The sequence below is a fragment of the Plodia interpunctella genome, chromosome 6 (assembly GCF_027563975.2).
Source record: "Plodia interpunctella isolate USDA-ARS_2022_Savannah chromosome 6, ilPloInte3.2, whole genome shotgun sequence".
Lineage (NCBI taxonomy): Eukaryota > Metazoa > Arthropoda > Insecta > Lepidoptera > Pyralidae > Plodia > Plodia interpunctella.
This window is the reverse complement of record NC_071299.1, coordinates 10,957,803-10,969,261: the sequence shown is the minus strand read 5'-3', so window position 1 is coordinate 10,969,261 and position 11,459 is coordinate 10,957,803. Positions and strand designations below refer to the sequence as shown.

Genomic DNA, 11,459 nt, shown 5'->3' with positions numbered 1-11,459 from the left:
TTGAATTCATCATTGAAATGACCAACTATTGTGATAGTATCTTAATCGCTACTATTACATGTCGTACATATTTTGTAAATTTAAGCATAAATTGTTGTCGATTCAGACCAAGCCTGATTGCATAACATTCCCTGTACTGTATTCATAAGTTTATGTGCTTTGAGATTCTGTATTTTATGTACTTCCGAGTTTATATTAGGTGAGGAACATTTCTATTTATTACATACATATAATTGTACCACAATGCTATCTCTGTTTGCTTGACTATGGTAGGGCATATGGCATTCAGTCCACCATTTGTATTATTTAATTTCAACTTTGTGCAATCAAATTTTATTACACAAAGTTACAAAAAAAAATTAATCAATTTTGAACTTGACTGATTTCTTTTTTTGACTGAAATTTATCCATTCAAACAAAATTAGTACAAATAAATATTTCTTTGCACGCTTCCCCAACTACCCTAAAAAATATCAAAACATTAACATCCGGTACTGCGATCGACGCGACTTTTTTACGACAAAACATCGCGGAAGTTGTCGCATTACGCACGACTCATTAACCACCGACTTTGCTGCGACTATATTTATTACTGCACGTTTGACAACCCTGTCCGGTTTTGGAACGCCCCCACGGCTTACTAACACACTCAAATGTCAACCTTAAAATTGAAACGGCATAGTTGAAAATCGCTTGGTTATTAATTATGACGTAAGGACAATTTATCGAGGGTTGTCACACGAAAAATTTTTATCGTGGAAGCTTCATTGTCATTATTTTATGATGTCTTCATCGGATTGAAATTGGACACGGCGTCTGCGCCAGCGGTCAGGAAATGTGGAAATTCATACTAGAGTAGGTCTGAAGAGGGGACTTAGCGTTGCTCGTGCGGACGTATTTGTAAATTATTAGGAGGGGATTCATTTTTGATAAATATTTGGAGACGGGGATTTATAGATTACTATCATAAACACTGGCTTTATGGAAGCTTTACCGGCATGAGAGCGATTTCTTGGATACTGATAAAAAACTTGTAAACCAATATGACTTATACGAGTATAAAGCAGTTTTCACAACCAACCTCTTGCTTTCTGTGAAGCAAAAAAGTATGCAAACCTTGGTTGATATTTATGTTTAATTAGTTCACTAACATGATAACTATAGATGCTTACTCGTATAAAAGTCATTTCAGATTTCTTTAGGTGACTTGAATAAAATCACCAGTGTTAGCAAGAACACATTCGATAACAAAGACTAAATCAATTTAAAACAAACAAATATTGATGTTACAGATCATGTAATGGACGAAACTAATGGGACTGATCACCTAGAGGTGTAGGGTCAAACCGCGCATTAGGTGCAGGAATGTTAATTAAAATATGGCGCCTGGTGCGAGGTTCCCGTGCGTTTGGAGGGAATGGGAGAGAGTGCACTGAAGTGAGAACTGGGTTGCCAGGTGAAACATTTAATGTCCTTAAAAATTTAATAATAAATCTTGATCAGACAGAATCCATAGTAAATATGGCGCAGTGATAAAGTGCTTGCCTCTGAACCGAGAAGTCCCGGGTTCGATCCCCGGTCGGATCGTAATGGAAAATTATCTTTTTCTGATTGGCCTTGGATGTTTATCTGTATAATGTACTCGATGTTGCCCGAGGCTTCGCTCCCGTGGGAATTTTGAGATGAAATATAGCCTATAGCAATCTTTGATAATGTAAGTACCTTTTTGAAGGTGAAAGATTTTTCGAAATTGGTTCGGTACCCGCCTCAAACATACAAACTAAGTCACAAGCGAGTACCTCTATAATAATAGTATAGATTTGTTATAAAATATAGTATCGTTGAGTTATTATCCCATAACACAAGTCTCGAGCTTACTTTTTACTTATTACTATATGTATTATTATTGACGAAGCGTATTGCCGAAGCGTGTTTTTTTTTTGGGTAAGTATCATTTTCTGCCATAATCTTACTTTCTTGTCTCATTGTTCAAAAAATTTTCGAAGACGATACGATAACTCATGACAGCCCATTGATAAAGTCGAATACCCTAATTGTCTGGAAACGAATCTTAAATATGGCAACACTGTCCACACAAACCACGGAGCGTGAACTCCTGCGGCGCTCAGCGGGCCACATGTTGGATGGACAATCATTTGTCAGCTAATGTCCTGTCAGATATAGTCAAAACTAGACCACGAATAGAATACAACCTTACTGATAAAGCAATAATACATTTGTCTCATAGATTTCATAATTAACTGCATTCTCTCATATGAGCGCTTCCCTAGTTGCTTCCTAAGCTCAAAAATGCAGTAGTAGTTACATTGCAGTAAATCTATGATTTCACTATAGTACACCACTAGCTTCCCTTGAAGGAAAACATGGTGAGGAAACCTGCACATTGGTGGACAGTTTAGTTCACTAGTGTGTATGTGACTACCTACATAGACTAGACTAGATAGTGGTGTGTAGTCGTAAAAATCATGTCAGATGCCTTTAGGTAACTTGAATAAAATCAGACACCAGTTTTAGCAATAATAAACTCGATATGATAATTAATAAAAATATGTTTCGTAGAGATGGATGGTGTAAAATCAAGAATAGAACTTAGAGTTGGTAAATTTATTTTACCCCGATAACAGAATCGAAGCTCTGCTATTAATTGTATAAATAGCTTAGACCCGCGACTTCGCCCGCGTTATTTTTCCGGGATGTAAGGTACCCTATGTCCTTCGTCATACTTCAAACTACATGTATGCAAAGTTTCAAGAAGATTGGTTGAGTAAATAGAGCGTGAACAGGTAACAAACTTACTTTCACATGTTTAATATGAAATAACAATTAAAAATAAAATAAAAAAGCCTTTATTCTACCAAATAATATACTAGTTACATATAGATAACATTCATTTTTAACTCACTATATTGAATCCTTAATTGGAAGTCGCCTCTGTGGCGCAGGCCTCCCCCAGCTTTTTCCACTCTTCTCTACGCCTTGCTCGCCTCATCCAAGTCGATCCACATACCTTTTCAAAACCACCTTCTTTTTCCATCTCTCGGTCTCCATACTGTCACTTTTTTTGTCCATCAATCATTTCCTAGCCTACATAAGTGTCCGGCCCATGAGATTTCTTATTCTGAAAATTATATCTGTGATCTTAGTGTAATTCTATCTGATAATTTCAAGTTTAACATGTTCCTCCCTTTTTTCGTTGATGAACGGCTAATCTCTCTTCATCTTGCTGTGGCATAGCCCAAGTTTTACATTCATATGTCATTTTTAATATTAGGATTTGATAATAGCATTTTGTAATGTTACCTATAACACCTGCTTCTAATTCATGTTGACCTGGTACCGGTGTAAAAAATTGTTTAATCTTTTTCTTTGCTAGATTTATTATATGACATGAGTCAAACTAGCCTCTCAATGAAGAATTTATTCAGATTTTCTATGGAGTTTTTTTTCCTGTGATAGAACCAATAAATTAAAATGGCGTATAACTTCCACAAACTAAACAAACTACTTCTTATTAACTAAAAGTCCGACTAGCCGCGTTCGTCGGGCCTGTCCAGCCAATTCCCGAAATGGAACTAATGTATAATGCAACCGATTGCATTAGAGTTTTTCAGCCGGCGACGGGTCACATACATATGTATGACTGTAATAAATTGGAAGTTAGGAACCGTGTTTTCGGGCGGTTGTTAATGCCCTTGCTGAGATGTGTATTGTTATAAATTTATCTTTGATTTTGTTTTTATTCGGGAAACAAATAGAAAAACAATAATATTACACAAACCAATCGAGTTTAAAATGACCTAACACATACCGATATGTGTTATAAGATAAATAAATTTATTATTAAGGTGCATAATATACCTACTAGTTTTTGCCGGCGGCTTTGCCCGCGGTAGTTTTCCACGGGAACAGTATTTTACCCATGTCCTTCAAACTACATGTATAAAAATTTTCAAGAATATTGGTTGAGTAGATAGAACATATAGAGGTAACAAACAAGCATTTTCACTTTCTCATTTATAATATTACTCAGGTTAGGGTTATGAGAATTATCAGTGGCTAGTGCCGGCTCCACACTGTCGCCAAACTTGGACAGATGCCGACACGAATGCCTGAACATTGCGTTAGTTTGTATGTGTGGTTTTATTTAGCACCAGAATGCTAGGAGTTCGAAGCCGCTGCAGGCCTACCATCAACTTTTACAGCACGATTCTGATGCGTCTCACTTCAATTTAGGAACCTAAAACGAATTCGCATTCATACTAAAAATTAAGTGGATGGTACGAATTTGCTTTGTTCAATTTAGGTCGTAAAGTGGATCGCGTTAAGAGATGATAGTAAGCCCCCTGGTCCCCATGGTCAACATCGGTCGGACAGATAGAAATATGAAAAACATTATTGGCTACTATACAACATAATTCCTATAAAAGAAAACAAATACAAAAGAAAAAACACTTAAAACTATCATCATTCAGGGAGTTCTCATCCGCAGTTTTTGTATGCCAACATTCTGAATCATTATGAACATACTATTAGATTTATTTATATCAGCTGCAATCTTACGAGGGAGAGGCGCGTGACCGATGAACAAAAGGCAACTTTTTACGCGACTGCCCTAAAAAGAGAGTAATGTTTTTATGCATTTTCCAGTATTGGGGTGGCCTGCGAACGTAATGATGATATTAATGACTCATTTGTCAGGGAAACTGATTTATTTGGGGGGTGGATTGTGTGGAAGTCTTTTTATAAATTTCTATAAAACCATCACTTTGATACATTTTATGATGTTAAATAATTTATTAAATATAAATTACTCCTATGGTTCAATGAGCCGAAAGTGGATCTTGTCCTCTTCACGAGAAATCGCCAGTCTTTTGTTCTGCGCTGTGGTTCGTCTGTTGACAGCTCCCAACCCACATATTTCGACCTCCAGCGGTATCTGGGGCGCCTGACATAATAAATGCGCAGTTTTATTATTATTGACGAATGACGAATTTCGATTTTTTTTTCTTCTAGCCTACAAGCTCCAAGAATCTATTGATTGTAGATAATATTCTGCCGTCCGAAGGAAATCATCCAAGCCATCGCGCCACCAATCTATTTGACTTTAAATATATTGTATGTACTTATTTAAAAAAATTGCGAACAAGTAGGTAGTTAAAATTTCTGTGTACCTAAGGTATTAAATTTTGTATTAAATTCTATATTCTCGAATGGAATTTCTATTCAAGAAATAATCAATTACTTATAATATTCTGTGTTAAATACATATCTGTGAAAACGACCATATGACGTTTAACATAATTTTCATCCATCCGCGCCTCACAAACATACAAAACGAACTCCTTTGGGTAGTCGGGGAAAAAAATTACAGCGCCATCTATATAAATACAATAGAAACACGCAGTAATATTGTCCTCACCTCCCCTACCAGTGATTTCTGCTCCGTGCAGTCTGCTGCTGCGGTTTCGATGTGAATTTAGTTCAACTGGAAAAACATAGATGTCGTCAGTGGTTGAAATTTAATTTTCTTAACCAACTTCAAAAAAGAAAGAGGTTCTCAATTCGTCGTATTCGAAGGATATCAATAGTATGTATCAAAGCCATTTGGTTTTTGTACAAGTATGTACTTACCTTTTAGAAAGACTAGAGTATTAAATTATTTTGCAAATTCACTGCTTTTGTACCACCGCATAAAGATATATGCAGAGTAACTTGATATGCAGAAGACTGTACATTAATACTACTGTTAATTAAGTAGGATGGCCATTCGCCCTTGAAGACGTCAAGGGTGAGAGCAGTTGAACTTGAGGTCGTTAGTTACAACCAGATATAGATCCAGTGAATAATTGACTTCCTATAGACAACGTTATGGTTAATTTTATATGAAGTAAAGGTAGCTGCTTTGTTTATGTAGAAACTACATATTATTAAGTATATCGTATAAAACGAACGAACGAATGAATGAACGAACAAACGACCGAACGAACAAGCAAACTTACTTTCGTATTTATAATATTAGTTGAGATAGTAAGTACTGGCTTTTGCCCGCGACTTCGCCCGCGTGAATTTCCCTTCTAAACAAAGAATTAAAATAAAATCTCAGCAATTTTTTTTTGCATATTATTATTGTTAATATTTCCGGTTCTATGCAAATGGTATCGCGATGAAATCTATACCAGATTTTAAGTTAGACCATCCGCTATATACCTGTGACACTGTGGTGTGCGGGTACCCGCATCAAATTCCATGCAATAGTATTTACGTAATGCACGAACAAACATACAGACAGTGAGACAGAGAAAAACTCTAAAATAAATTGTTTTGGCTTCTATTAATACCATATAGACTCATATATACACTCATAGCCCACGTACAGTTTTATTAGGTCACAGATTAAATAATACCCCAGATTAGGTATACGTATAAATGAATGAACATAGAAGTATGGATAGGGATAGTTGCATTCAAGGTCACGGCCACAGAATTCCCCTAACAGCATACACTGTCAGCGTGCAATCTTCGTATCATACAAATGCATGTACTCGTATATCCATCGAAGCAATGACCGGAAGCGTCGTCGCCATAACAACCATTTTGTTGACTGCCACTCCGATACGCAACCAAAACACAGGACAGTGACTTGAGTTAATGGCCTTAAAAAAATATCTGTGATCGATTGTACTTACCATTTAGATTCCAAATTCGAATGTGTTTTGACGTCTTAGCTGTCAAACATAAACCATATGGTTTGTCCACAATTTAGTGCGGGATTTGACAAAGAAGGGTCCAAGATTCCTAATGTGTTGCTTCCTGTTCGCGGCCTGTGAGGAGTGCTATTTGTTTGTGTTGAGGCGGCATGAGTGTCTCCGTGCGATCAGTCCTCGTCGAGGGCCCACAAGCACCAAAGCCCAAGGGCCCGTTTACATATGCTAGCACGCCCAGGGCCCTTTACAACAATGCGAAACTCAGGAAGGACCCGTCATGGTAAGTGTACGAGTATATTATTGTTACAAGCCATGTGGAACTAACATTAATTTTAAGCTACTTTAGAAATTCACTGTCAGCCTAAGAGTTCGCCGATTCAACATACATTGCTGGTTTTTGCAGTAATAAGAAGCTCAAATAGAAACTACGAAATGTTCGTTGATTAGCTCCTTCATAAATGGTCTGACAAAACATGTCTCATATTAATCATGCATCTAAACATTTTTAATTACTAACTAGCTTTTGCCCCGGTTTGCACTCAACCTAGGTACCTAACCTATTTTACATTAACTATATATAGTGCAAAATCACAAACATTCGGATGTTTAGGATAACTTTTAATTTATTTACGACACACATGATAAGCTTTGTAGACTGTCAGTTTGCATGTCTCTGATAACTCCTTTCTCTTTCTAACAAAACCAGCCACGCTCCTTTTTCCCGCCTTGAAAATATTTCGCGCTTCCGTGACTTAAGCCCAAATGATTGCATGTCCTGATGAAGATACCATCGACATTACGGTGACACGGAATAAATCGCTATCAAACGATTTTAACATTCATATAATTAAGCTATAAAAATATTTTAGTAATTATTTTGGCCGTGGTATTATTATCTAAATTGATATTTGCAGATTCATCGAAAATTGTTGTGGCTTCTATTAGTCGCATAAAGACCCTCCATAATTCATTATTTTTCTTTAATATCTCCTATGTGCAGACATACCCACTTACAGTTTTATATGTGTAGATTATACTCGTATACATGTATAGACTATAGATGAAAACTGGGATAACAAATTATTTAAATAAATAAAAAAATAATTTTAGATAACAAATGGGTATTTTTGTCCAAAAATTCACGCGTACCTACTAGCGCGTAGTGAATGTTAAAAAAAAAACAAAACATATACTTAACATACAGTTGTCGTCTACTTTATATGACGCCATAACTTAGTCCGTTACGAAAACGCTAGAAAGCAATTTGCGTTGGGCTCCGTTCAAGAAAATAATCGCTCACAATTATAATGACAGACTTCGTGACGACGTTTTGTATAGGGCGGACGTAAACTGACGATTTGGAAAGCCAGGTTTGTTTGTACACATAATTGCGCTGTATTTTACAACATCAAACGTATTTACGTAATGAAAAAAGATTTGAAAGTATGATAAGTATCAATCTGTAAGAATTATGCCTAATTAGCTTGTGGCGCGGGCCACAATTGGGCATAATTCTTAATTCATAATTCTTGTCCACGTGAATTTCTCACGGGAACAGTTATTTTTCTGAGATCAAAGGTGTGCCCCCCATGTCCTTCTCCATACTTCAAAATACTGCAAAATTTCAAGAAGATTGGTTGTGTAGAGAGAGCGTGAAGAGGTAACAAACAAACTTACTTTCGCGTTTATAATATTAGTTCGAATTAGGATAGTCAGGATTAGGATATGTATATCCATAAATATGTGTTTTTTTTATCTATTGACGTGATAAAAGCCTCACTAAATTAATTTTAATCAGGTGTGGTATCGATGCAAAAAGTTTTACATTTCCTAAATCTTGTTTGTTGACACTGATGATGCGAGGAATAATTTGGTTGAATTTGACGGCTTCCATCGCGTAGTGGTCCCCACGCCGCCATCTGGAAGTCCTGGGTTCGATTCCCAGCGCGAACAAATATATTTTGCACCTGTGATCACAAATATTTGTCTACGGTTCTGGGTGTGTTGTACCCGTTTCTGTGTTTGTCCATCGAACCCGCGGTTCAAGCTTAGGCTTAGTGTGGGCCGATGGGTGTTGTCCATTTATAATAAACTAAGTGTGCGGTATTCTATTCCTTTATTCGAACCTTGAACCGTGCGGTCGCGTGTCCACTCCGCCGCGAGACGACGACCCTTCAAGGTCAGCTAAATCTGTACCTCTAACAGCCAGTTACATCCACTTAACAGTTATAAGTGTTGGTGTAAACGAACTTTTATTGAATATTGTGGATGTAATTTATAGTACTGAAACAATATGATTAAATACTTGATGTTTTAGTTTTTTTAAAAAAGAAGGCCAGAATGTTATATATGTATGAATTTCTATATTCCATCATACGGGTGGCTTTGTTAAACACAAGCCAAATTGCACCGGGTCTACTTGTTAACATTGAGCAGGTATCCAAAGAAATCCATATCATAAAAAAAAACACTTTTTGCTCTCCAATACAAATGACGATGTACTGAGCATATATTGTATAAATTGGCTTGATATTTAAAGCCACCTTTATATATTCCTAAACGCCCCTACAATATACAATACTTACAATACTTATATTAGGATAAATCACACAGATTGAGCTAGCCCCAAAGTAAGTTCGAGACTTGTGTTATGGGATACTAACTCAACGATACTATATTTTATAACAAATACATATATAGATAAACATCCAAGACCCGGGCCAATCAGAAAAAGATCATTTTCCATCATGACCCGACCGGGGATCGAACCCGGGACCTCTCGGTTCAGTGGCTAGAACCTTACCACTGCGCCACCGAGGTCGTCTTATAAGAGATAGTAGATAACTAGCCTAAATAATATATAGAACTACAAACGTGATTTTTATAGGTTATCTATAGGTTATATAGGCTACCACAATCTCTTATCTGATGAACCGTTCAGGAATTATACAAAGATGGCTTCAAATACCAAGCAAATTTTCACACATATTTTATTAGTCTGTTGGAGTGCTAAACGACAAAAAATTCTACGGATAGCTACGATTGCTCGTAGCGTCTCGTAGCGTTTGTAGCCATCCGTAGCACGACATGTCTACGAATTATCTTAAGTAAAACATCAACGACTCCTTAAGTGGTTGATAGACGTACAAACTTAAAATACGCGGTTTTTAAGTTAATGACCTTGCTCACACTGTGTTGCGATGTTGTCAGCAGAAAAAGCTTTGTGTTATTTAGTAATATCAATATAATATCGGCTCGCAGCTCGCTGTGTTGCCACACGTAAGGGTCGACGCGAGCTACAATGATTTTGCACACCGATTTTCCGAAAGATTTGGACCGCCGACGATGATTCGCACACGAGCGATAAAGATCATCAAGCTACAAGTTCGCACACTCACTTGCACGTGTACTTTATATTTTGCCAGGTCCTTCAAATGTAAACAAAGAAGAATAAATAAATAAATAAATAAATAATGTATTTTAGCAAGCTTTTATTGCTAATGTGAGTATCAGACAGTAAAAAGTTACATTTTCAAGTTGCATTCTCAATGATAGATTATTTTCAAAGATAATCAAGGCGTTTAAAACAATAAGTTAGAACGAATTATGCGAGACTTTATCCCATCTAATTAAACACTCAGATTTTGATATTTTTATTCCTTAATTGTCTCGAGGGCGCTACTATTGTATTTTAAACTAAATTTTAATAATGAGATGAAAACAATTCGGGACTCGAGCGACAACCGAATCCTCTGCCTATCCGGGACAGTGCTCTTAACCACTGTGAGCTATTGAGTCGATGTTGGTACCTCTGAATTAAATTTATTCCGAGTGTTTTGAAGCAGTGGTGAACGTTATCGTAATGTATTGCCGTGTTGACTTAAAGTATCACACGATTTGCATGCTCCATGACGTGGAGCGTCACAGCTGTTCATCATATCTGATGTAGACTGGCTGGTTTATTTATATACAGACGACTGTACAACTACAACGTTACTTTTATTCTAAAATTAATTTATTCACGATATATTGTTTTAATACCAACGTAGCTTCTAAGTAACATAGCATAGTATTAATCTAATAGTTTTACTAACTTAAATGTGTGAATCTGACTTGTATGATCACTTGAAATAAATTAATAACTGTATTCAAATTTACCTGTACCGCGAACTATAGATTGAGTTATCCTGCCTGATCTTTGTGCGATGGTAATAGCGACGATTTTACGATCAATTTTTGTGTGTTGATGTCCGGTCGAATCTATCACAAAAGCTTGAACGAAGACGTCTAATTTATGACAAAAATAGCTATCGCCAGCGATTCCAACAGCGTGTATTTACAACGGGAGCAGTTATTTTTCCGGGATGAAAATATGTCCTATTGTCCTTACTTTAAACTACATGTTTGCAAAGTTTCAAGAAGATTAATTGAGTAGTTTAGTTCGTATTAGTGAGTTTCAGCAGGTTTCGGCAGGTTAAATTGTATAATTAGCTCATAATATGGAACATGAATAAAAATCCAGATATATTTTTGGAGTAGAGCTCAAGAACGTAGCCATAGTCTTCAGTTTTACTTCAAAATCATAGAATTTTATGGACTAAAAAATACTGCAATTTGAGTCAGCATGTGGCTTATCAGCATCGAACGTCTGTAATCTAATTGCTGGTCTGAGGAGCATTGCCCTTAACCTTGAGTGGCCAGGGGGGAGGGAGGAGGGGGAGTTTGGATTGAGTC

General features: G+C 36.6%; 1 protein-coding gene across 1 annotated transcript in view; it reads left to right on the top strand.

Moving 5' to 3' along the window:
- The first annotated feature begins 6,644 nt into the window (after nucleotides 1-6,644).
- The window catches only part of Rsph3 (Radial spoke head protein 3), a 30,343-nt gene continuing 25,528 nt past the window's right edge, over nucleotides 6,645-11,459 (top strand). Inside the window, exon 1 of the mRNA XM_053747006.2 lies at nucleotides 6,645-7,005. Coding sequence (XP_053602981.1) covers nucleotides 6,878-7,005 — 128 coding nt within the window. The 5' untranslated portion in view covers nucleotides 6,645-6,877. The remainder of the gene's footprint in view (nucleotides 7,006-11,459) is intronic.